The 27,948-nt window shown below is 37.9% G+C and overlaps 1 protein-coding gene across 1 annotated transcript in view; it reads left to right on the forward strand.

Annotated features, from left to right (window-relative positions):
- LOC126106292 (zinc finger protein 570-like) overlaps positions 1–27,948 on the forward strand; it is a 154,685-nt gene that overhangs the window by 1,496 nt on the left and 125,241 nt on the right. The window contains exons 2-4 of the mRNA XM_049912512.1: positions 4,054–4,106; positions 4,263–4,314; positions 11,485–11,547. Of these exons, the coding sequence (XP_049768469.1) occupies positions 4,054–4,106; positions 4,263–4,314; positions 11,485–11,547 (168 nt within the window). The remainder of the gene's footprint in view (positions 1–4,053; positions 4,107–4,262; positions 4,315–11,484; positions 11,548–27,948) is intronic.

A 27,948-nucleotide genomic window follows, 5' to 3' on the forward strand; every position in this document is an offset into this window, starting at 1 on the left:
AGTTACTTTTATAAACTTATCTTCCCCTTAGCTTTGTAGGAGTACGCTTGCTAATTGCTTTCCTAGGACATGTGACCTTGTTTTTCAAAACTGATTGGAGTTACGGAGTAAATATTGTTATCACGAACATCGGCGTGGTTTTGTTTTTCATCGATTACGATACAGGTGTACCATAATGTTACAAAATTTATATTTTATTATGGGAAGTAATTTAAATATTTGTCATGGAAATGGTGGATAGTAACTGTTTATAGATACAGTACACATGTCGTAAATTACACGTAATTTGCAGCACACTATGATGATGCACCATCGCTGTAGCAAAAACAGTGAATTTTTCTTTTAGTGTTGGTACCGACGTAGTACAATTCGCCTGAACGTAAAGTTTACATTGCAAGGTGTGTCAGCTGTTGCTGATTTTTAAGAAATTTACGAATGGAAGTTTCGAACAAGTGCTCTTGATTTAAATTAATAACATTCGCTTCGGATATGGTGAGTGTATGATAACTGTTGAATGGATTGTGTGCACTCTCTATGGTTGGAAGTTACATTTTTAGGCACAGTTGTATGAAGTGTCAGGCAGACTATACAAGGGCCTCAATAATTTTACTTTAAGCTAAGTTAGTAAGATAATTTATGCATTACATGCTGCAATCTAGGAGCGCATGGAACACGCAGTTATATAATACTGTAATATGATTCATACGAAAACAGCATATGTTTTTGCCCATTAACTTGTATATTGTCATCCCCATATACTGTGGGGCCCGTGCGTATAATTTCAACTGTTGTATGGGTAGCATAAAATTATTTTTGTAACACGAGAAATAAAAATAATTTTATGCTACCCACACAGCAGTTGAAATTATATGCACGGACTCCACAGGATATGGGGATGACAATATGCAACAAGTTAATAGGCAACAACATATGTAATAGGAAGCCTGAAATTTTTAAAACCGAGGCTACAGCAGATTATGTGGACGAAATGCTACTATTTCAATAGAAGAATTCATAGAGAATGAAATGATCACTTGAGCAAGGGGTAATTAAGTGTAAGATTTTATTGTATGCACGTATAACAAAATTGTATTATAATATTATTATTATGATGCTGTCTTGTTAACATCATATGTTCTTTGTTTATGGTGAAATTTTACCACAATTTGACGTGTGTCCTGTACCTGAATCAAATGATTTAGATTATGTACTTTTTGAGACAAATAAACCACAATTCACAATAAATATGTGATATTTGTTTTCGTATGAATTCCATCCCAACATTGGAAGACTTGAGGATTTTAAGTTATTGCTGTGCAGTCTGGGCTTTATTTATTAAAAAGCAGATTGCCCATTCATGTATTTGCCATATCGTGTGTTTGATCGGGAAATGAATGAAATCTATTTGTAGAAAAACATACTTAGTTAATTACATGTTGGCTCATCCACAACAAGTGAACCAGTTTGTTTGTTTATTGAGTGGCTTTGGCTGCACATATAAGGATCAGATCCAGACAAATATTTGCATTGTCAGTTTTACAAAATAATAATCACATACACTAGGCCTATTTCATTATCACAGGTGTATCATTATTAAATATAGTAACACCATACATAATGAAACATTTTTCATCTACTGTATAATCTATCTGTACACAGTTTAATTCTGTTATATCACACACATTTTGAATCTACTGCTATTCTGGCTATATACATTTTAATTTTATTACACCATACCCCTATTTCCATTTTTTTGCATGGACCGTGAATTCACCGACTGAATAGAAAGGACATTCTACAAGAATGCTTTTATTGTTTGTTTAAATTTTTCTTTTAAGCCGATGTTTGAAATATGAAGTGGTAAACAGTTGAACTGTTTTATTGCCATATAAGCAGTGTTTTATCCACATTTATGTGTGTGTCTTCATTTGTGGCTATGTATGTCTTCATTTTTAATGAGTTTGTTCTAATTTTCCCTTGCAATAGTAATATTTTGTATGTACACATATTGTAGGTTAGAATTTTAAGTTTTTTTGCATAGTGGCTTACAGCTGTTTGTTTTCTTGCACTAGCCATTATACTGGTTGCTAATTTTTGCAGTTTGAAGATTTTATTGAATCACTCAGCTGACCTCTAATTTCACAATAGAATATGTCATAATAGCAAAAAATGAGAAATATACCATCCACATAACATCATCTGTTATTAGTGTAATAATGATTCAGAGAAGAAATGTCGTGGACCTTTGTTTGCTAGTTATGGTGGCAATGTGGTCCATCCACAGTAAATCTACAGTGAACCCCAAGAATTTTGTTTTTTGAACGACATTTATATTGAGTGTCTTCAGTTATGAGAATTCCTCTGTTTTTTTCTTTTATTGTTCCTTAACAATATTGCTTTAGTTTTCTCATTATTGAGGATTAGCCTATTGGTATCAAGTCACTGAGTGACAGACTCATGTTTCATTTTGATTTCTGATATTGTATCTTGTATATTTTTGTCAATGGTTGTCATGCTAGTGGTATAGCCTAAAAATAAAAAAAAAAGAAGATATATTTCACTTGTTTAGAGATACATCATTTATAAACAATGGGAACAACAGAGGCCCCTGTGGTAGACTGTGACTTACTTTCTGGAAATGCTGACAGATATTTCTTTTGTATGGATTGTAGTTCTTCTGATTGTTCTGTTTTGCAGATATGATACAGTGATATCAAGAGCTGTACCACTAATTCCTTAGTGGTCAAGTTTCCTTATTAAAATGTTATAGTCAACTAGGCTGAAACGTTTAGATAAGTCACAAAATATATTGAGAGAACTTTGGCCTTTATCTAACACCACTGAGATATAAATGGAAATGTCGTGTGGCTAGGGCCTCCCATCGGGTAGACCGTTCGCCTGGTGCAGGTCTTTCGATTTGACGCCACTTCGGCGACCTGCGCGTCGAACCACTGAGATTATATTTATACATTCAAATGTAACTGAAACTACCAATTTTCCTTTCTGGAATCCAAACTTCCTACCATTTATGGTGCTGTTTCTCTCAAAATTCAACATAAATTTAATGTATGCTATTTTTTTCAATAACCTTTGAAAAAAATGGGTCACAGACTAACTGGTCTGTAGTTATTAGAGCACATTAGATCTCCCTCTTTGTACAATGGCAAGATACTAGCTGGAAAATACCCTCCTTCAGACATGAATTAACAAAATGGCAAAGCGGTTTGGCCATTTAATATGTTGTTAACGTCAATATTTTATTCGATAGCTCATTTGTGTCACTGGAGGTATTATTATCTTTTTTTTTTCTTTTAATCACTTTAAGTATCTCTTGTCAGGTATACATATCTGAGGCTACTGGTAGGGTCTTGCTTATTTTTAAGTAGCTGCAGGTCTTGTAGAGGATCACTTTTCTTGTTCTGTGTCATGCTCTGGCATATGTTTGTAAAGTATTTGTTGCTAAAAACTACAGGATCTTCTATTAATTTATTCTTCACTTTGAGCTTCAGGCTTTTGTTAATATTGTCTAACAGTTTTCCTATGTCTCTGTTAATCATCTTTCATGTGCTTCTGATTTTTTCGATGACTGGGCAATGGTGTTTTGTAGTTTTTTTTTTTAAGGATTTGTTGTAAATTATCTTGCAAGATAAATAATATTCATGCAAGAGGTCATGCCTTTGTGGATTTTTGCTAATATTATAAAGCTGTTTTGGTTTTTTACAGTACTCAACAAGTGAACCCTTTGTAATCCATGGCACATGCCCCCCCCCCCCCCCTCCCCACACCTTTTTTTTCACTATCCTTGTTTGACTTGGTAGGCACTCATCTGTTGTTTTTAAGCAAATGCCCAGTAAAAGGTTATATTTATCATTTAGCCTATATTATCAGAAAGGTACAATTCTGGCCAGTGTTCATTTTCCACTTTTTCTTTAGAATCTCTGTGTTAGAGATGCTAATATCTGTGTAAGAGAAACATTAATGAGTAACTACCTTCATAGAATATTTTAAATTATAGTCTGTGAGTTATGGTCTGACATTCATTTCATTTGTCAGGTAATCTTACCTGTTGGACTCAACATTTATAATTATAAAATCAATAGCAGGCTGTATGTTGTTGCTTATTGTAGCAAAACGTTGAACAGTATTTCAGAAACCATATGTTGTAAGTAGTGCATCAGATTTCCACAATTTTTCAACTATTTTGTGACCGCAATAATTCTTGAACATACTAATGTGCAATTTTGTGCACTGGCATTTTGCAGATATGCAAATAAGGTACCTGTTATCAGTTCAGCCAAGCAGCATCTCTTATTTGTGAGTATTCTAGATGTTGTTGTTGTCTGAATGTGTGAGTAATTTTTTATAAAAATTGTGGAGATTTTGATGCCGTATTGTGAAATATTACCACTACTTAATCCCACCCTAAACCAGTCTTTAATCTGATAACTATATATCTTATACAATAAATTCTATTATTGTCACATTTAACACATTTTGAAACTGATTAAATCATCATCCTCAAGGCTGAAACTGTTTTTGTATCAGAAATGACTTTTCTCGTCATCTTGACAGGCACTGTGTACATAGCACTGTACTGTGTAAGCTTGCTTGCTTTTTTACCCTTTTGGTTGAAGTGATACATTCAGAAGCCAGCTCTTGGTACCAACCAACATTTTGGAGGGAGTGTTAACATTTGCAAATCTCAGAATTTGAAGTACTTTTTTTTTACTCGATTAACAAGTAATCACAATCAAATCAGTGTTATTAATCATTAGTATTTTGCCTGTGGCTTAAACCCACTGGAATCTGACCACAAATTTCACTTTGTATTTGGCAAGTCTTTTCTCTTTATGTAGCCATGTGAATATTATTTTGAAACTTTTTACAATTTTGTAGGAAAATGGCCAAGACTTTGGACAGTATAATTGACTCTTTTTGCGAACCCCATTCTCACTTATTGTTCCAGTTTTGTGAGTTATCTTAATTAACCTGCTTTTACTTGATCAAAAACACTTAAACCATTTAATGACTTTTTTATTTTATTTTTTCCCTTCTTCAAAAGAGCTGTACAGTGCTTTTGGAGGGACTCAAACTGAACAAGAAGCAAATCTTTATATTAGAAGTAGATCACTGAACATGTTTCACCGTCACAACCAGGGTGTGCTTTCAGTGGTCATTGTTGATTAGTCTGGAATTTGTTCAGTTATTATAATGCATTTTTACAGCAATTGAGAATGGTTTGATGCTACTCTGAATTGTCCAAACAGTCAGTTATGTAAAATGGTAAAATCAGGGCCAACATTTCAATCCAACTGTGTAACACAAAGTAATTTTCAGTATATTAGAAAAGTTCTGGTAAAATGTAAATAATTTAGAAGTAAAGACGACCATTCACTGAGTAGTAGAAGTGTTAAGCCATTGACAGGCACACACAAAACAAAAAGAAAACTTGCTAGCTTTCAGAACGAATCCTTTGTTGAGGTAGAGTGCAAATACACACACAAAACGCACTAGCAAGTTTTCTTTGTCTTTAGTGTGTGCCTGTTGATGGCTTAATGCTTCTGATATTTGGGGAGTGGTCTCCTTTAGGCTACTCCTAAATTATTTACAAAATAATTTTAGACATCCTTGTGATATACCACTTTGACTTTACCTATTAAACAAAACAGTCATATGTTTTTCTAATCTTAACAACTCATTTGCCGTAAAGGAGCTAAAACTGTCTAATTTAATTTCTTGGTTACAATTAAAAAAATAAATAAAGAAAGAAAGAAAAGGAAAGAACACTCACCAATAGGTGTACAAGTATACTTCTTTACATACTAGACACACCCACACACACAATTTGTGGACACACCTGCTAATGTGTTTTGCATTTTACTGGTTGGTGGCAGCTGTTGGACCAGTCTGCCACTAAAAACTATACCACCACATACGTTAGCCAATGTGTGTGTAAATGACCCTGTGTGGATGGTTCTAGTACCTGCATCAGTTTATTTTATATGAATAATTTATAGTTTGCATTTATCATGTTCTCCTTTTTATCTCTATCCAGTATCATAAAGATGTCTTGGCTATGAGTAGATATGGGTAAAAAGAAAAAAAAAATTAAGGAAATGTACAAAATTACATAACCTAAAAGTTACAAAAGGGTATAAAAATTAAATATGACAACAGTTTATGAATATTTGGTAGTAGCATTTTGAAGATCATTTTTTAAAATTTTATCATACTGTCTACAAAACAAAAACAAAAAAGTTTTCTAACACAAAAACACTTGCTCTTTGTAACGGAAAAAAATTAAGAAAATAAATGTTAATATTTAGCAGTATGGCATCAAATTGATGAAACGTTATCTGCATCTTTACACATTAGTACTTCCGAGTATATTCACAAGTAGTTATGCAGTTTAGTAGAACTGATTGTAAGGAACCTTTCTGTGAACATACTAAAATGCACTCAATTAGCTTTTCTCAGAAACTGTCACAAAATTGTTGAAAACTGGTTGCAGTTATTAGTTTTCCAACTTTGACATTATGTAGCTGAAAGATGGCGTTTTTGTGGAATTTCCCTAGAAAATCATTCCATATTTATTTATTTTTGCCCATTGACTGGACAATAGGTGATAATTTCCAACTGAGAATATAGCGTGTGTCATACAATTTTATATATACGTCAAATGTGCAGTGAAGAAAACAAGGTTACATTTTATTGACACGTACGAGATTATTACATATTTTCTGTTATAATATAATAGCTAATATTCACTTTGACACTTAATATTCACTCATATTGTATATACATTTCTCTGTAAGAAACATGTAATTGCTGCTGCTGCTGTCTTCAGTCCAAAGACTGATTTGATGCATCTCTCCATGTTACTCTATCCTGTGCAAGCCTCATCACCACCAAAAAATGACTGAAACTTACATCCTTCTGAATCTGTTTACTGTATTTGTCTTTTCATCTCCCTCTACAATTTTTATCCCCCCCGCAATCTTTCCTGCAGTACTAAACAGTTGATCCTTTAATGTTTCAAAGTGTGTCCCATCAACTGACCATTTCTTCTAGTGTGGTTGTGCCACAAATTGCTTTTCTCCCCAATTCCATTCAGTACCTCTTCACTAGTTATGTGATCTACCCACCTGATCTTCACCATTCTTCTGTAGCACCAAATTTAAAAAGCTTCCATTTCCTCCTTGTCGAAAATGTTTATCATTCACGTTTCACTTCCATACATGGCTAAACTCCACATAAATACTTTCAGAAAAGACTTTCTGACATTTAAATGCTCAGTACATCTTTATTTAGGTGGTGTTTATAAGTTACTGTCACCGCCATAATATTCTGTTATATGTACAGCGAGTACACTGTCAAAATGTTATTGTGTACAAAACTTGTCTGCAAGTTTGCCTGGGTGGTTTTTTGGTATACATGTTACTGCTCTTTTCTGAATGGTAAGTATTCTTTGTAAGCTGTTATGCTTATGCATTACCCTCTATATGAATTGAGTGGGACAGATGTGGGAACCCAAGTCCATGCTACATTGCCCTGAGTACTTTATCATCCACGACTTTTGCAGTGTTGTGCATGAGGAAAATCTGTTTGTTTATTTTTTACAAAGTAAATCCGTATGCTCCCCATGTCAAATTGCAAATTTGTTACATTTCCCAAAAATTGTGTGCCATGTACTTCTTTAATTGCCTCACCATTTAATATTCACATCATACTTTTCACTCTGTTTAGTTTGGAACATTGCATACACTATTTTGGACTGATGTATAAAAAGATTTTTTTACTATATATTTATTTGCAGCTTCATTATTTAGGAGTGCTTCCTTTCCACCTCCTCCCTCATCTTAGTTGCACATATAATTGTAGTCTCATTAGCATACATTGTAAGTTTCTGTTTTATATGTTCTGGGCAATCTTTTTTGTAGAGTATTGTCCTGAGTGTGGATCTTTTGGCACACAATGTCCGTCAGTTTGCATTTCAGATCTGTAATCTGCAATGTGGTGTGGTACAAATGACATAAATAAATGAAAGTATGCAGTGTCAGCTAATTTTATAATGCTTTCATCCCCAAAATCAGCAATTAAATACCAAGCAAGAGTTGCTGAATTCGAGGGTTGAGAAGATGTATGATATGTGATTTCTGATTCATGTTTTAATCAAATGGAATCCTGTTGGGTGTGGTTATGATGCTTGCATCATCACCTAAGAGCAATATTTCTGCTTTACCAGTGTAATACAGTAGATCGTAATATGTATAACAAGAACAGAAGCATCATGAGATCTGCGTGAGCTATCTAACACGATTCTTTACTTCCTATCAGTTAAATAAGTGAACCACATACTCACTGTATATCAAAAACCAAAAGTTGCTCCAAAAGAATGTTGTCATTTACACAGTAAAGTAGTTTAGATGAATGAACTAAAATTCCGATACTTAAAATTGTATCATTCAGATACTTTGCTATGTGCTTATTGAAATTGTAGTTGATGTATTCAGTGGAGAGCCCTTTGTGAAATTCAAATTGTGAATGACACAGAAATTTTTATTTGCAGATATGCGCAACCATTCTCCAAAACATTTGAGGAAAAAGTTAATTGAAAGATATTAATATCTATTACTCTCTTCTTAAATAGGGGCCTAACAATGGCATACTTTAGCCTGTATGAAAAGATAGATGGTAAAAGTAATGCATTAAATATATGGCCAAGTACAGAAGCTATATTAAAAGAATTTGTCTAATATTTTGCTTGAAATTTTATCAACCACATAATAATTTTTGTGTTTAAGAGTGTTAGTTATTTCCTTCGAAGAAGTTGTAGTGATTTTGAATTGATAGAATGTTTGTGGCACAAGTTGTTGCTTATAGCATACTAATTATAGGATGCTATTATTTTTATTTATTTATTTTTTTTCTTCCGTCACCCTTTTTGTTTGTTGCTCAATGATTGAACCAATTTACATTTATCACATGATCTCACTGGGAACTCGTGCATTAAAAAGCTAATACGAATAACAGGGGCAGTTAGAACAGTTTAATATTTTCTAATTAAGATAAGTGAATATCTTTCCACTTCTTTCAGTTTGCTGTCTTTTCATTCAGCAGTCATTGTTCTCAATATCCAGTTGTCAAGAATTATTCCTTGCTGCAAGTTATTACCATTGCAAGAAAATTGGTTAACATGTGACAGTGAGCTCTTTGTGGCCTATAGCTCCCATCTAAAAGTTTGGGCACATGATTCAATGTAGACATTTAACCATTTTTGTATACCGTAAGCCACTCATGTTCGCCTTCTGTCGGAAGCCGGGCAAGGCATAACTGTGCTAGTTGTGACATTTGGAGCTTGCGGTACTCACTCCAGATATTCAGCATGCTAATAGTGAACATAGTGGGCTAGCAAATGCAAGGCTTACAGTTCCTACTTCTTCAAAAACTGTGCTACCCAATGAAAGATGCATCAGTCGCAACTGTAGTCACGACATTCTTTTGTGAGACTACCTCATTAATCACAACTTCTGCAATTTGTCAGGATATTTAGACTCGCAGATGTAAATTGTGCATAACTCTAATGTATGTATTAAACAGAACTTGACTTTGCCAGTAAATAGACAGCTGATAGGTGTCTGTGTAAAGGAAATGCTGTTTTTGAAGTATTAAACAAAAACAGATGATGAGTAGTATAAGAAAAAGAGCAGCAGTTTGTTTTATAAAGTCGCTGTTTCTTTTTTGCTAATGTGGGTATATGATGTGCATCCAGAAAGTAAAAGTTGACCAGGATATTATTGCACCTGAGGGTGAAGGTGCTTCAGTTTGTTTATTGTGAGTTTTTGTTGTGGTATTTCATGAAGACACACTAAACCACTTGATAGTATATACACAACTGTCTTGGAATTATTCACAGTGCGTTACGTTTTCCTTAGTCACCACTTTACTCGTTTACTGTAACTTCGCCACGAGTCTGTTGTAACGGCCATCGGAGGCCGAGTAAAATAATATTGTGGCTGGATAATAGGTTTTGATGGGTGCTAAAGAAGACAAAAAACGTAACTAAGTAAGAAACATTTATTGGACTGTCTATGTAGGTACACTGGCTATTTCTCAACACATTCATCACCATTTATTGTACTGCTACAGCATCAGTTGTATGCGCTTGTAATAGGAGTCTGCTGCCAATGCTCGGAGCCCCAAAGTCACTCGGTTGCATCTCAGCATTGTTGTGGAAACATTTTCCTGCCGGACAAAGCTTTGTGAGACAGAAGAGATGAAAGCCACACGGGGCATAGTTGAGGCTGTAGGGTGGATTGTCGAAGATCTCCCATCCGAACTGTTTCGACACATATCGTGTGGTATTGGCTGTTTGGGGTCTTACATTGTCGTGAACGAGCATAATGCCTCTTGTCAACATTCCACATATCTTGCTCTGTATCACCCTTGTCAGTTTTTTCAATGCCTGACAGTGCCGATCATTTTCTTTTTACTTTTTTTTTATACAGAGACTGTCTGCTTGAATTTGGTGTCCACTGGTTAACCACTATGTTGCCAATGTAGGGATTGTTATTTTGCTTCTGATGTGGAATGTGAGACCCACATTTCATCCCCAGTGACAGCACGGTCAAGGAACTCTGTCCCCTTTCTCCGTGTACTGCAGTAGGAATGTCGATGCTGTGGCAATACTTTTGTTTTCTGTCTTCATCTGTCAGTTGCCTTCTGTCTTCATCTATCAGTTGCCTTGGCACCCACCTTGCACACACTTTATGAAAACCAAGCCACTGAGAAACAATTTAATGTGACAGTGAGTGAGACATCTGGGGGAATTGATAAGAGAATTCTGAAATTGTAAAGCACCAGTTCTGCAGAACTGCTTGCCGCACTGGTGTTGCTGTGGTCGGCCTTGCCTCCACCGTCGTGTGACCGTACTGTTACTCGTAGTGTCTCATCTGTGAAACATTGGCTATGGATCTCTGCTGAAGATTGTTTCTGAACATACAAAAATTGGATAATTGCTTGAACCTCGCAGTTGGTGGGAGGCAGAATCAGAGCAGCCATTTTATCCCAGCACTGTGCAGTAACCACTGCTGCCATAAGAATGAAAGTGCACTGCATTTCTCCCTCGTACCTCCTCTCTGGTCCATTGTGTGTGCATTCTTATCCAACTGCTCGTGCCATCTCTGGATGCGATTGGAACTTACTTTTTGAATGTACCTCATTAAAGCAATCTAGTTGTAATTACCATACTTGTAAGTTGAGTAGATTATTGCTGGTCAATTTGTTGTTAATATACCTTACAGAAGTAACCAGCAGTTGCTAGTTATGCCTCATAAGGTACAACTTTGACTCATTCGACATCTTTGAAGAGTTTCCTTCATTACGGTATTTACAGAACACGATGAATGAGTGCATCTTCTTTCTGATGACTTTTGGCCTTCTTTATGTTTCTGATAATTTTTTTGGCTTGTTCTTTTCTTACAGGAATCTACAGGAGAGGCAGAGGCAGTTTCGGCATACGATGAAATTGACATCAAAGAGGAACCAGTACGTAATATTAATGCACATACTCATATTTACTTTTGTGTAGCACTTGTGGCAATAAAATCTGTGCATTGCATTTGTGTGGGCCAAATTACTGGATGCAAATAGAGAGAGAGAGAGAGAGAGAGAGAGAGAGAGAGAGAGAGAGCGTGGGAGGGGGGGGGGGGCAAATTTCTGATGTATTTATTTTACTACCCCTCACTAGTAATTCTTTGTTGGCTGTGGCATGCTGTAGTTATGGTCGCAACCAATCCATCTCCACCACACATTACTCATTTAACAACATGACTGCCAGATTACCGTTTAACATTTTTAATTACTGAGTCATCTCATTATATCTCCTAATCCATAGATCTGTCTTGTTTACCTTCTTCTAGAAGTGCTAGTTCTGCAAGGTATGAAAGGAGAATTTCTGCAAAGTTTGGACTTTAGGAGATATGGCACCGGTAAACATGAAGCTCTCTGTGCTCTGGAACAAAAGCATCAATAACATGCAGGTCATATTTGTATGCATGAGTTTATTTATAGTTGCTGCTTGTAATATATAAGCTTGAAAAATTGAAAACAGCTATTTAGTATCTAATATGATGAAATATCATAAAGTTATTTCTAAAATTTCACAATATAAATGAAAACTATTTTCTCAAATTGTACAACATATGCAGTTTTTGTTTCCATTGTTGAATATTAGCAATCTTAATTAGTTCTACAATGTGTGACTGCATAATTTATCAGTATATTAACAGTTAAAATCTGAAGATGGTACTCACAGTATAATGATAGGTCGATGGCATGCTGAATCCTTACATTCTTGAGTGTGTTTTAGTTATGCTAATGGAAAAAACGTCACTCTCATTACTGTCAGAAATCTTCTTCAGCACGGCTCGAACTAGCGCAGCTTCCTCCCAGTTGTATATTTAAATTTCTACGTATTCTTCAACAACACTTTTGTTATTGGCTGCCTCTCTCATGACGCTTTCAGTACTGTTCACAATTTTTGTCCACATCTCACTTGTCACTTGATTGATAGCTGCTACAAGAAGATTTTCAACTTCAGAGATCATGAATTTTTTATTGTTTGTGGCAGCATAATTTTTTATTTGCGCCCATACCTCTTCAATGACATTGAAGTGACAATGGTATGGAGGAAGCCAAACAATTTCATGCCTGTGCCTTTTGGCAATCTCATCAATTACATATCCCGGAAATTGTGGTTTCCTTTGTGCCACAGTTTTGAGTACTTCTGCCTTCTACTTATCTTCTCTGAAATACACTTTTCATTGTTTCAGCCACTGAATAATGTCTTCTTTTTTCATTGCCAAAGTTGGTATCCTATCGTGAACAACGGAATGATAAAGGGGTATTGTCGACCTCAATCACGGTTGGATTTGTCACATTCATCATAAGCAATGCTTTGAAGCACTTTAAAAAACCACACTGTTCACCTCTTCGTGGTAATCACCTGTCTTTTTTGAATGAAACATTAACAAGCGGTTTGACACAAAACTAGCTGAGGTACCTGCATGTAAAACAATAATTCGTCATCCTCTCCCAAAAGGCACTGCCACACTCCCCTCGGGCGTTCCATCACTCCAGCCTCTGCGTCATGAACGGCTGGCGTTAACCCATATTTTATCTGGCCACACTATGGATTCGAATCTCGCACCCACGATTCTGCGTAGAAATCTGCAGTGCCATGTGATTACATTTGTCCTTTACATCAATATTTTGTTTCCCTTAAACACTGAATAGATTAAGTCTGTGTCTTTCATCACTGTACATAATGAACACAATAAAAATTTGCTTCCTTCAAAAAAATCGTCTTTCTGAAGGTGACACAAGTAATTTAGACAAAGTGATTTGTCCCCTTCTCTTCTAATAGCTATACATGTGATGACAAATAGCATCGTTTTCGAAATCTTGCTTTTTCCTTGGCTGCTTCTTTCCTGGTGTGTCTAGCCTTGTTGTGCCACTGTTACCATAGTGTATACTGTACTGTTCTTTCCCTATTGTTACAAAAGTGTTCTTGCTTATTTTCAATGCTGCTGCAGTGCTCTTAACAACCTGAGCAACAGGGAACAAGGGCTCACCATTTTCCTTTTCTTTTTCAAAGTACCCCTCACCACACACACGAATTCACGTTCTTGGCTGTGTAGCACCTTCCTTCATTTCACTTCAGGTGTTGGGCTGGCACTACTGATTGCTCTGGACATTGTTTAAAAGGAAACAGAAGCAAATAAACACTAACAGCAACAAAGACAGAATAAACTATGAACTGAACTGTTAATACAAATGACAGCACCGATTGCACGTGAGACACTCACTAGCTCGTTTCTGACATGCGCACGTCAGGTTTACAGAGCGGCAGTGTGGCTCCTGCTACCTGCTAGAGTGCAGTCTGTCATTGGCTGGCTGCCTGTGTTCACTAGGCAACAGGGTGACGCTACTGAATTGTCAGTACCAAACTCCCAGACTATAGTAATTTATATCAGTATTTTGCAGCCATGATTATTAAACTGATACATTGGTAATATTCATCCCATCAGCACTTGCCTTCTTTTTTACTGAGATTATTACATTCTTCTTGAATTCTGAGGGTATTTTGCCTGTCTTGTGCAAGAGATGGAATAGTATTGTTATGGCTGGCTCTCCCCCACGTTTTAATAAATCTGAGGGAGTGTCATCTACTCCAGCAGCCTTGTTTTGATAAAGGTTGCCAGTTTCCTGTCAAATCCTTCACACAGTATCGTATCTCCCAACTCATCTTTATTTGCTTTCTCTTCCCTTTCTGTTGTACTGCCTTAGAGTTCATTTCCTTTGTATTGCCCTTATGTATATTCCTTTCAGCATTCCCTTCGTTTTCTTCATCCGAGATGTCCATCTGGGCAACTTTCGACACACTCAGGCTGTTTGAATTACACGAAGGTGACAAAAGTCATGGGATACTTGCCGATATTGTGTCGGATCTTCTTTCGCCCGACACAGTGCGGCAACTCGGTATGGCACGGTCTTGACAAGTCGTAGGAAGTCCGTTGCAGAAATATTGAGCCTTGCTGCCTCTGTAGCCATTTATAGTCATGAAAGTGTTGCAGGTGAAGGATTTTGTGCACGAACTGACCTCTCGATTGTGTCCCACAAATGTTCAATAAGGTTCATGTTGGGCAATCTGGGTAGCCGGGTCATTCACTCAAATTGTCCAGAATGTGGACCACCATTTGAAAAGCGCTACAAACAGGTGTGAAATAGTGTCTCTCCATAGTTTCAGGCTGTCAGGGATGCAGATGGTTGTCAAATTGAGCAACATTTGTAAACTGGAATGTAAACGTGGTAAGCAAGTAACAAATGTTACCCTCTCTTGTGGAAATTAAAATGTGTTTCTTTCAATCTTTTATTTGTTATTTCTCTTCAGCATGTCCTTACGAATGTTTCCACAAAGTTTCTATTGTTACAGTCACTCATTTTTAATGGGGGCCTCTCAAGTAGCGAAAGTTTAATTATAACCACTCTGTACTAATAGGATAATGTTTCTTGTTTAGATGCACCAAAACATGATTTTGTGAAATCATGTATTGCTTTTTCTGCGGCGAATCTGTTTCAGAATCCTGCTGAGCAGTTGTTGAAAAGTTGTGAGAAAAGTGTTTTTGTAGTTATGACAACTACCTTGTCAAATGTTTGAGAACATGTGAAGGAAGAAGGTGTGTGTGTGTAGTTAGAGCTCAGTAGACTCACAAGTCTGTGTTATGTCTGTGAGGTGCAGAGCAGCAGTCTCTTCTAATATTGTCTGAATGATTGTCTGCCACACTGGCTGTCATTAGTTGGATTAAAATATCCTTTTATTTTTGATTATACTCTCAACATTTGTATAGTGACACATTGTTAAAATGTTGTGTATTGGCTGGATTTTAAAATGATGATAATGTCTTCATTCGTCTTTGGCCAACCGGCCAGATATACAAAATTAAGAATACTCAATTGTCTAAAAACTGAACTAGCAATATAATAATGAAAAACTAAAAAATTCACAGGTGTAGATCAAAATGTGTTTTGACACTGCCTTTGGGCAGTGTTTGACTGGAGTCTGTAGCTTTTCAAACCATTTTTGCCTGTAGACATCTTCAGAGATGTAAAAAGATGAAAATCTGAAAGTGCCACATTAGAGCTGTGAGCAGGATTGTTGTTGATGTCCCAGCCAAATTAATTCATGAGTTGCTCGGAGGGGGGGGGGGGGGGGGGTTGGCTTTCTGGGGATACACATTGTCCCTTTACTTTTTTCTGTCTCCCTCCATAATGTCTTAAGGCTTTCACAGCGTCACTCAGTATTAAATGACAACAGTCCCTTTACAGTTGCACTAAATGGAGGCCAATACTATTCAGACTAAAACAATTTTTGTTGATGATGAGGAGGGATGTTGCCATGGCATTGATGGTCTTTTCATCTCACAGGTGATATGGGCCACAAGCATTTCATCACCAGTCACATTAGAGACAAGGAGGTGCTCACCTTCCCGTAGGAAGAGCTAGAGTAATTCCCAAGAAGATGTGATTCTGTTGTCTCTGTGTTGATCTGCGAGTTGTTTTCGGTAACCTCCTCGAACACAGCTTTCGAAAACCGTATGTTTTAATAATGTTCAGATAATGCTTGGGAATGCAGCCAGGTGACAACCACTCAACTGTAGGTTTAAGCAGTTGTCAAAAATCACAACTGGTTGTATTCGTTTAAGTTGTTTGACCATTTTATATGCAAGGAGAAAATTAAGTTTTACCTTCTTTCAGTAACGATTTCTTGCAGAAGAAATCTGGGAATATCTGGAAGTATTCTGTTCATCTCTTCCAAATTCAGTCAGTGGTTGCCACAAATAATTTCTTCTTCATCTTTCACCATCACATCAGTCACAGTTGAGAGACACTTACTCCTTTGTTCATCGTGGACATCATTTCTGCCGCGTTAGACTCAAAACACGGCTTCTATATGTGTGTACAATTCATCACAAGATCCCCACAAATAGTTTTGATTTCGTTAAAAAATCTGGAACACTGCCACATTTACCTTTCTGAGAAAAAATTGGATTATGCTCCTCACCTCACAGCTAATGGGATTCAGAGTAGACACACTCATTTCAGTACAGCACTACAAGAAGTGTTTCCAGCTGACTGACTCGTGAGACAAACAAGTGTGTGTCCTGAGGCCAACATCTTGTCCCTGAATGCAGTTTTGCCAAATGTGTTGAAAAAAGTCCGTTTGAGCATAAGTTGCCCAGTAGTCTTATTTTCTGGACATGGCACATGTGACGAGACAACATTTAGACTGCAGATAAGATGTGTCTGTCTGATGGGTTATAATACACTAACTTGAAAATAGCTACCCAGCTGAAACTCTGCAGTAGTGGAGAATATAAAATAAACTGATATTTCAGTCCAACATACAACAGCCACTGCAGCAGATAGTTGTCAAGTGGAAAATTTGCCTTCAGTGTGCAACTAAAATTTCTTCTAGTCAGTGGCATACACATTCAGCAGGGCTCAATATTTGGAGCATTTTGGAAAGCTGACAATGTCACTGTAATAACTACAAATTTTGAAAAGGTCATTATCTGGTCAGCAGAAGGAACGTGGTGTGCCTTCGGTCATTGAGAGCTTTGATATTTTCAGTTAATGCCACAAGATAGTTATAAAACTACCAGGGGTAGTAATGAGCGAATGCATCAGTTAAGAGTCCCGGTGAATCTGAAGTTGAAAATGAAGAAGAAAATTACAATAATGTGTAATCTGTTGCCTGTAGGGGAAAGGTTTATCATGACGGTCATACTGGGTGTGGCTAGTTCATGAGCTCTGACTGACAATGGCGACTTCTACTTCCTCACAGCGCTCTGCCAGCATTGTAATTAAAATACTTGTAGCTCTTTCTCACTAATGACCACAAACTTCTGAAGCCAAGGAGAGGCTGAATGGGAAGATGCACTTTATAATTCTAAATGAAAAATCAAGTAAGGACTGCTTTGTTCGTAGCAGACAGCATCAGAAAAAGAAAGGAGTCAGGTTCTGAATGTGAGACGGACAGTAGGAAGAATGGACTTGATCCGGAAAAGTATCACACAAAAATACCGAAAAAGATAAACAGTAGTGGTTATTATTCTGTGTGGCCAACAATAGATATTTTTTTAGATGGGCTCAGTTTTATGCCTTCCTCATTTAAAACTTCCTAATCATAACAATCTCCGAAACTAAATCCCATCCATAATAAATAAGGACTTGATATATATACTGCTGACTGCTGACAGAAAACTTGGACTGGAAAGTTAAGGAGTAGTACAAGAGGCGAGGAGCTTTTTCTATCACCAGTTAACTCAGTTAACTTCTTCTCCACATTGAGTCCTTCTCCGCTGTTCTCATACATTTGTGATAAATTTCATTGGCCACAGTCAACAAGAATGTAATGAGGAAATTGCTTAATAGTTGTAAGACTGACATTTACTAACTTCTAAACATGTAAACATTTAGGCCGCCAGAGACTGTGGTTGTGTGTGTGTGTGTGTGTGTGTGTGTGTGTGTGTGTGTGTGTGTGTGAAGGCCTGTTTAGCTGAAAGCTTTGTTTGACAGTCTTTTTGTTGTGCCTGTCTGTGATTTGCATCTCCCCTATATGGTGATTATCACCTATCGTTTTCATAATATTATCGCTTTGAACTGGTTGATTTGCTGAGTTGCCATATTGGTGTTTTTGAAAAGTATTGCTAAATCCTCTTCGAAGGTTAGACAGTTGAGTCTTACATTAGAATTTCTGTATACCAGTCTGATTTCTTGGATTTCTTTTTCTTGAAGTGTAAGATTCTGTTCCCTTATTACCTTTTCCGCAGTGCAGTTGAAGAGCATTTGGGAGAGGCCATCATCTTGTCGAACCCTAGATGATTCCAAAATTTCACCACAGAATTTTGCTATTGTTATTATTTTATTATTATTATTAAATTGCTCATTTATTTTACAAATTGTAATGTTGACTTACTAAGTTTTGCTATTATTATTATGATTATTATTAAATTGCTCATTTACTGTACACATTGTAATGTTGACTTACTAAGTATGTCTAGTTGGATATAAGAAATGTCCTACACCCTAATTGTTTCAGATGGAAGTAAATGTGTTAGTAAATAAAATAAAAAAAATAGTCAAAGATCCCCAGAAATTTTTAAGTGCTAATTGTTTGGGGAAAGATAGTTTGCATATAAATAAGTTAATCTTCACAACTTTTAATAACATGTTCACAGATAATTGCCTGGTCACTAACAATAAGGTAAACCAATAAGTATTGACAGGGATGCTGGTCTGGGACTCAAATCTGGAGCCATGACTTTTGTAGGCAGTTCTCTTATCGAAAGAACTACCCAGGCACAACTTGTGGCCTACCCTCTCACCTTGAGTTCTGCTGGTACCCCTCTCCTCCTTTGGAAGCTTCATGGAAGCTCATCTGCATTCTTTGCTGGACTATCATTCATGGAGAGAGTCAAGCTGTGAGGGCAGATAATTAGCAGTGCCTGGATATCTCAACAGGTAACAGCATTACATACAAAAGGCAATGTTGTGAGTTTGAGGTCCAGTCTGACATACAGTTTTAATCCGCTAGGAAGTTTAAAAAAAAAACACTCGCATTGCAGTAGAGTGAACAGTCGATTCACCAACAGACATAGTAAGTAATGTGTGTCATCAGTATTAGCACTCGGTGGTAGAGTTAACAAAGAATGAACAAATAGTTTGAGCAAGATTTAATTTCTCATCTCGTATTGCGTTAGTAAGCTGTTATTTATGGTAAAAGTCATTCTAATATTAAATACAGCTCTCTCTCATATGTCAGATTTTTATATCGGTGAAATTGTACTGCAGTGATAAAATTTCAGAGATTCTTCAAGAACATTTTTTGCTTATTTTGGCACAAGAAGCCCATGACCTCCAGTGGCTTTTTAACGTTTTGATGTATTTGTCCACTGTAGTGGACGATTTTATTTCCAGTCAATATATGTGTTCTAAAGGTTGGTAAGGCAGGGGCTGTAGGGTACTAGTGGACATTCTGTTGTACGAGTCTGCATTCCAGTGCTGTCTTTTGACACGTTTGCAATTCCAAGGCATGCTCTAAGTGTTGGCTGCGCACGGATTGTGGCCGAGTGTGACTACTTACCCAAAGAGCTTCTCATAGTAGATACAATGTATTCTAACCAGTGTAACCACTTCCACAAAAATTTCAAATTTAAGAGATTAAAAGTGCACTGTAAAAAATTATGAAAACTATGAAAACTGAACCATTAAATCTCTGTCCTCTATAGTGGACGATCCATAACTTGGATTTGGAAAGTCAATTTGGTTTCTGGTAAATGAAGTAGTTCCTAAAAATAACTTCTGCTCGGATACAAAATTACGAAATTTTCATCCCAATTCCCAGAAATGAAAAAGAATAATTGAAAGGCTTAAAGAGTAATAAAGTAATTTTTTTGTCCCATTATGTTTCTTTCTGTAAAATACCTTGAGAAGAGTGAAACAACCTACAATACACATTTGCTCAAACAGATAACACAAGACACAGGGAAATGTAACAACACTCGGGCAGTGACAAAAGTACTGTGATGCGGTCGCCGTCCCTGTGGGTACGACACAGCGTAGTGCCATTGTGCCACTCTTCCATTGCATTTGATGAACTTGTACTTTAGGGGCATATTGGCCTACACTTCACTGATAAGCCTACCTGTTCTTCTAATAATTTCCGGGTATGCAGCCGGATCCCGTCGACATACCCGGAAATTATTAGAAGAAGAAATACGCCGGGAAAATTTCAGAAGTCACAAGCCTACCTGTATTGCCGAGTACCACTGTTAGCCTATAACAAACACTGCAGGAAAAACAAACCTGGCACAGGACAGAGCAGTACTGAATGCAAACTTGAAGCCAAAGAGTAAAGTGGGAATCAGTATTGTCAACAGCAAGTACTGTGAATGGATGAAACGTTTGTTTCCTGACAGTATGTTGTTGACATTTGCTTTACTGTGCAAATATTTTCAGTGCAATACACATACAAAACAAGTGGGATTAAGAAATCGAACAAAATACAAGAACTCTGTAGCAAGCCACCGAATACTTCGGATCATCTTGTACCAAAATACTCAGAAAATCTCTCTGAATAACCTACAAAATTTTCTCATTGGGTTTCAGGTTCATGTAATTCCTCCTGTACCCCATTAAAATGTTTATACGAATGTACAAAATGAGAGAAATCACAGATCAAAAATACAGCCCCAAGAAAGTTTGCGGCTAAACATATTACGGCATTGTTCTTCTGTGCTTCGCTAACTCGGATAGTGAAAGACTTGCACCTACAAAACGTAGGTCTCGGTTTGACTCATTGCAAAGCTATAACCTGTTCATAAGTTTCATTACAATATCTATACCACCACAGAGTGAAAGTTTAGCATTATCATCTGGTGTCTGTTACATGCATACAATATCTATTAGTTGAATATTTGTAAAAAATTCCCCTATACAGCAAATATTTGGTTTATATAGTAGAAAGAGCCTTTGGAGAATACAAAAATGCCTTCATAAATTTCAAGAGCGCAGATGGAAAGCCCTCCCCCCATGAACCACGGACCTTGCCGTTGGTGGGGGAGGCTTGCATGCCTCAACGATTCAGATAGCCGTACCATAGGTGCAACCACAACGGAGGGGTATCTGTTGAGAGGCCAGACAAACGTGTGGTTCCTGAAGAGGGGCAGCAGCCTTTTCAGTAGTTGCAGGGGCAACAGTCTGGATGATTGACTGATCTGGCCTTGTAACATTAACCAAAACAGCCTTGCAGTTGGGGTACTGCGAACGGCTGAAAGCAAGGGGAAACTACAGCTGTAATTTTTCCCGAGGGCATGCAGCTTTACTGTATGGTTAAATGATGATGGCGTCCTCTTGGGTAAAATATTCCGGAGGTAAAATAGTCCCCCATTCGAATCTCCGGGCAGGGACTACTCAAGAGGACGTAGTTATCAGGAGAAAGAAAACTGGCATTCTACGGATCGGAGCGTGGAATGTCAGATCCCTTAATCGGACAGGTAGGTTAGAAAATTTAAAAAGGGAAATGGATAGGTTAAAATTAGATATAGTGTAAATTAGTGAAGTTCAGTGGCAGGAGGAACAAGACTTCTGGTCAGGTGAATACAGGGTTATAAATACAAAATCAAATAGGGGTAATGCAGGAGTAGGTTTAATAATGAATAAAAAAATAGGAGTGTGGGTAAGCTACTACAAACAGCATAGTGAATGTATTGTAGTGGCCAAGATAGACACGAAGCCCATGCCTACTACAGTAGTACAAGTTTATATGCCAACTAGCTCTGCAGATGACGAAGAAATTGAAGAAATGTATGGTGAGATAAAAGAAATTATTCAGGTAGTCAAGGGAGACGAAAATTTAATAGTCATGGGTGACTGGAATTCGACAGTAGGAAAAGGGAGAGAAGGAAACATAGTAGGTGAATATGGATTGGGGCTAAGAAATGAAAGAGGAAGCCATCTTTTAGAATTCTGCACAGAGCATAACTTAATCGTAGCTAACACTTGGTTCAAGAATCATAAAAGAAGGTTGTATACATGGAAGAACCCTGGAGATGCTGAAAGGTATCAGATAGATTGTATAATGGTAAGACAGAGATTTAGGAATCAGGTTTTAAATTGTAGAACATTTCCAGGGGCAGATGTGGACTCTGACCACAATCTATTGGTTATGAACTGTAGATTAAAACTGAAGAAATTGCAAAAAGGTGGGAATTTAAGGAGATGGGACCTGGATAAACTGACTAAACCAGAGGTTGTACAGAGTTTCAGGGAAAGCATAAGGGAATAATTGACAGGAATGGGGGAAAGAAATACAGTAGAAGACGAATGGGTAGCTCTGAGGGATGAAGTAGTGAAGGCAGCGGAGGATCAAGTAGGTAAAAAGACGAGGGCTAGTAGAAATCCTTGGGTAACAGAAGAAATATTGAATATAATTGATGAAAGGAGAAAATATAAAACTGCAGTAAATGAAGCAGGCAAAAAGGAATACAAACGTCTCAAAAATGAGATCGACAGGAAGTGCAAAATGGCTAAGCAGGCATGGCTAGAGGACAAATGTAAGGATGCGGAGGCTTATCTCACTAGGGGTAAGATAGATACTGCCTACAGGAAAATTAAAGAGACCTTTGGAGAAAAGAGAGCCACTTGTATGAATATCAAGAGCTCAGATGGAAACCCAGTTCTAAGCAAAGAGGGGAAAGCAGAGTATATAGAGGGTCTATACAAGGGTGATGTACTTGAGGACAATATTATGGAAATGGAAGAGGATGTAGATGAAGATGAAATGGGAGATACGATACTGCGTGAAGAGTTTGACAGAGCACTGAAAGAACTGAGTCGAAACAAGGCCCCGGGAGTAGACAACATTCCATTAGAACTACTGATTGCCTTGGGAGATCCAGTCCTGACAAAACTCTACCATCTGGTGAGCAAGATGTACGAGACAGGTGAAATACCCTCAGACTTCAAGAAGAATATAATAATTCCAATCCCAAAGAAAGCAGCTGTTGACAGATGTGAAAATTACCGATCTATCAGTTTAATAAGTCACAGCTGCAAAATACTAACACGAATTCTTTATAGACGAATAGAAAAACTGGTAGAAGCCGACCTCAGGGAAGATCAGTTTGGATTCTGTAGAAATGTTGGAACACGTGAGGCAATACTGACCTTACGACTTATCTTAGAAGAAAGATTAAGGAAAGGCAAACCTACGTTTCTAGCATTTGTAGACTTAGAGAAAGCTTTTGACAGTGTTGACTGGAATACTCTCTTTCAAATTCTAAAGGTGGCGGGGGTAAAATACAGGGAGCGAAAGGGTATTTACAATTTGTACAGAAACCAGATGGCAGTTATAAGAGTCGAGGGGCATGAAAGGGAAGCAGTGGTTGGGAAGGGAGTGAGACAGGGTTGTAGGCTCTCCCCGATGTTATTCAATCTGTATATTGAGCAAGCAGTAAAGGAAGCAAAGGAAAAATTCGGAGTAGGTATTAAAATTCATGGAGAAGAAATAAAAACTTTGAGGTTTGCCGATGACATTGTAATTCTGTTAGAGACAGCAAAGGACTTGGAAGAGCAGTTGAACGGAATGGACAGTGTCTTGAAAGGAGGATATAAGATGCACATCAACAAAAACAAAACAAGGATAATGGAATGTAGTCGAATTAAGTCGGGTGATGCTGAGGGAATTAGATTAGGAAATGAAACACTTAAAGTAGTGAAGGAGTTTTGCTATTTGGGGAGCAAAATAACTGATGATGGTCGAAGTAGAGAGGATATAAAATGTAGACTGGCAATGGTAAGGAAAGCGTTTCTGAAGAAGAGAAATTTGTTAACATTGAGTATAGATTTAAGTGTCAGGAAGTCGTTTCTGAAAGTATTTGTATGGAGTGTAGCCATGTATGGAAGTGAAACATGGACGATAAATAGTTTGGACAAGAAGAGAATAGAAGCTTTCGAAATGTGGTGTTACAGAAGAATGCTGAAGATTAGATGGGTAGATCATGTAACTAATGAGGAGGTATTGAATAGAATTGGGGAGAAGAGTAATTTGTGGCTCAACTTGACAAGAGGAAGGGATCGGTTGGTAGGACATGTTCTGAGGCATCAAGGGGTCACCAGTTTAGTATTAGAGGGCAGCGTGGAGGGTAAGAATCGTAGAGGGAGACCAAAAAATGAATACACTAAGCAGATTCAGAAGGATGTAGGTTGCAGTAGGTACTGGGAGATGAAGGAGCTTGCACAGGATAGATTAGCATGGAGAGCTGCATCAAACCAGTCTCAGGACTGAAGACCACAACAACAACAACAACAACAACAGATGGAAAGCCAGTACCCAGCAAACACACTTTAAATTTCTGAAGGTAGCAGGAGTAAAATACAGGAAACAAAAAGTTATTTACAACTTGTACGGAAACTGGACGGCAGCTGCAAGAATCTAGGGCATGAGAAGGTAGCAGTGGCTGAGAAGGGAATAAGACAGGGTTGTAGCCTATCCCTAATGTTATTCAATCTATACAGTGAGCAAGCAATAAAGGAAACCAAATAAACATTTGGAGCAAGAATTAAAGTTCAGTAAGAAGAAATAAAAACTTTGAGGTTTATGATGATGTAATTCTCAGAGATGCCAAAGGACTTGGAAGAACAGTTAAACAGAAGGGACAGTGTCTTGAAAAGAGGATATAAAATGAACATTAATAAAATTAAAAGGATAATGGAATGTAGTCAGATTATATAAGGTGATGGTGAGGGATTTAGATAAGAAAATAATACACTGATGATAGCAGTAAAGTTTTGTTATTTGGGTGATAAAATAACTTTCAATAGTTGAAGTAGAAAGAATGTAGAATGCCAGTGGTAAGAAAATCATTTCTGAAGAAGAAAAACCTGTTAACATGGAATATTAATTTAAGTGTTAGGAAGTCTTTTCTCGAGGCATTTGTCTGTAATGCAGCCTTGTACAGAAGCAAAATGTGGACGATACACAGTTTAGACTAGCAAAGACAGTTTCAGAGTATGGTGCTACAGAGGAATGCTGAAGATTAGATAGGTAGATTGCATAACTATTTAGGAGGTATTGAGTAAAAGTGGGGAGGAAAGAAATTCGTGGCATAACTTGACTAAAAAAAGGGATCAGTTGATAGGATGCTTTCTAAGACATCTAGGAATCGTGACTTTGATGTTGGAGGGAAGTGTTGGATGTGGGTTGCGGTTGTTATACGGAGGTGAAGAGGACTTGCTCAGGATAGAATAGCATGGAGAGCTGCGTAAACCAGTCTTCGGACTGATAACAACCACAACAACAACACTAGCAAAAATTAATGCTACAGTGCAATTATTCTATTGTTGTAGTCAGTGCCTCATTAAACTTCAGGCATGTTACACTGATATCAGTTGGGACTATCAATAGATGGGATTTTGCTGAGCAGGACATACACCTGAATGGGAATGTGAAACTGAGGTCAGTTGATCTGATCAGTGAAACCATAGGGGAATGGGTTGTCCAGGAAACCAGGTTTCTTCTTATCATAAATCCAAATAATAGGTGCCCACACACAATCAATATAGAACATCATTAAAAAAATTAGTACATGAAGAAATGGGCTTTTGCATCTATATCTATACTCTGAAAACCCTGTGAGTTGCATGGCGGAGGGTATGTCCCATTGTACCAGTATTAGGTTTTCATCCTGTTCCATTCATGTATGGAACGTGAGAAGAAAGAATGTTTGAATGCCTCCATGCATGCAGTAATTATTCTAATCTTATCCTCAAGATCACTATGTGAGTGATATGTAGGGGAGTTGTTGTATCTTCCTTGCACAATCATTTAAAGCCAGTTCTTAAACTTTGTTAATAGACTTTCTTGGGATAGTTTCCATCTATCTTCAAGAGTCTGTCAATTCAGTTCCTTCAGTATCTGTGACACTCTCCCATGGATTAAACTAACATGTGGCCATACATGCTACCCTTCTCTGCATACGTTAAATATCCCCTGTTAGTCCTATCTTGTACAGGTCCCACATGAGCAATATTTTAGGACGGATCATACAAGTGATTTGTAAGCAGTCTCTTTTGTAGACTGATTGCTCTTCCCCAGTATTCTACCACTTGGTTTACTCACAACGGAACCTCTGTAATCATTCCATCTCATATCCCTACAAAGTGTTACATCAAGGTACTACTAGTAAGAGTTGGTGATTCCAGCAGTGACTCATTGATATTGTAGTCATAGGATACTATGTTTTTTAGTTTTGTGAAGTGCAAAATTATACATTTCTGAACATTTAGAGCAAGTTGCCAATCTCTGCACCATGTTGAAATCTTATCAAGAGCTGACTGAATATTTATGAAGCTTCTTGCACATAGTACTTCATTATAGATAACTGCATCATCTGCAAAAAGCCCAATTTTACTATTAATATTGTCTGCAAGGAGATTAATATACAATATCAACACCAGGGGTCCCAACATACTTCCCTGGGGCACACCTGAAGTTACTTCTACATCTGAGGATGCTTAAGAGGCGACTAAGAGGAGCCTCCCACTTTTCGGTCTAATAAGTTCTGGTCTCCTCTAAGGGCTCGACCTCACACTTTCAAAATTCTACCAAAGTGCGGGCCATGTGGGGAAGGACGTCTTATGTGGTGCATCACAGATATCCATCTTGCCGTTAAACCTTCTGCTCCTCTTATTGTCACGGCACTGTAACTACACCCGCAGTTCACCTATTTGGGCAAGGACACCTTCCGAGTTACGTTGCCTTCTTCCATTCCCTGCTGTCTCTTTTGCTCCCATGACAATACTGGATTTCTCTGCACCCAGTATCCAGCACGGTAGCCAGTTTGTTGTGGTTGGGCCATCCTGTTCCCATTTGGTGGTAGTTCCATGACAACACAGGGATCACACTGCTGAGGCCTGAGCTGCTAACTCCTCATGTATGCCAAGGAGTAGATGCCCATCTTCTTGCAGCATCGGGACTCCCAGCAACGGCCATCATGCCAGGTGGCCTTTGCTGTGGCTGGGTGTCACCCATGGGGAGACCCCTGATCGGAGTGGGTGGCATCAGGGCCGATGTCCTGTGATGAAGCGGACCAAGTCTTCTCCTGCTGGTGGTCGAATGGTGCCAGCAGTCTCTAAGAAGGGAAAGTTAGAATACAATACTGACAGGTATGACCCTAAATAGTTCCCCTCCCTCGCTACGCCATGGGAGGAACGTAGGGATACAGAAACAAGCGAGCAATATTCTGCAGCAGAACAGATGGGGACTCTTTTCTAGCTATGAAGCCCCTATTTTTTGTTGAACATCTGGAGGATAAGTTTGGGGAGGTGATAGCACTGTCCAAAATGAGAAATGGGTCAGTCTTGATACCAGCTGGGTGATATTCCTGTTTCCGTGACTCCCCATAAAAGCCTCAATATGGTCCAGTTTTACATTGCAACCTTCACTTGCAGTCTGACGACGAGCTCTGCGCCAATTTAGAACGGTGGGATGTTCACTTCATCCAGTGTGTCTATAGGGGACATAAAGGCTATAGGGTTGCAACCGGTGCCTTCATCTTGGCCTTTGAGGGTGATTCATTGCCTGAAAAGGTCAGGGTGATGATTTACTAATGTAACATAAAACTATAGATCCTTCCCTCTATGCGGTGCTTAAAGTGTTGGAAGTTCGGGCACATGTCTTCCCGCTGCAATTCCAGTGCCACATGTCGAGACTCATGAAGTTCACTGTTTCCAAATACTTCATGTGTGCCTTCTCCCACATGTGTCAACTGTGAAGACTACTACGCCTGCTCGCCAGACTGCACAGTTCTCGAAAAGGAAAAG

The sequence above is a fragment of the Schistocerca cancellata genome, chromosome 10 (genome assembly GCF_023864275.1).
Source record: "Schistocerca cancellata isolate TAMUIC-IGC-003103 chromosome 10, iqSchCanc2.1, whole genome shotgun sequence".
NCBI classification, from domain to species: domain Eukaryota; kingdom Metazoa; phylum Arthropoda; class Insecta; order Orthoptera; family Acrididae; genus Schistocerca; species Schistocerca cancellata.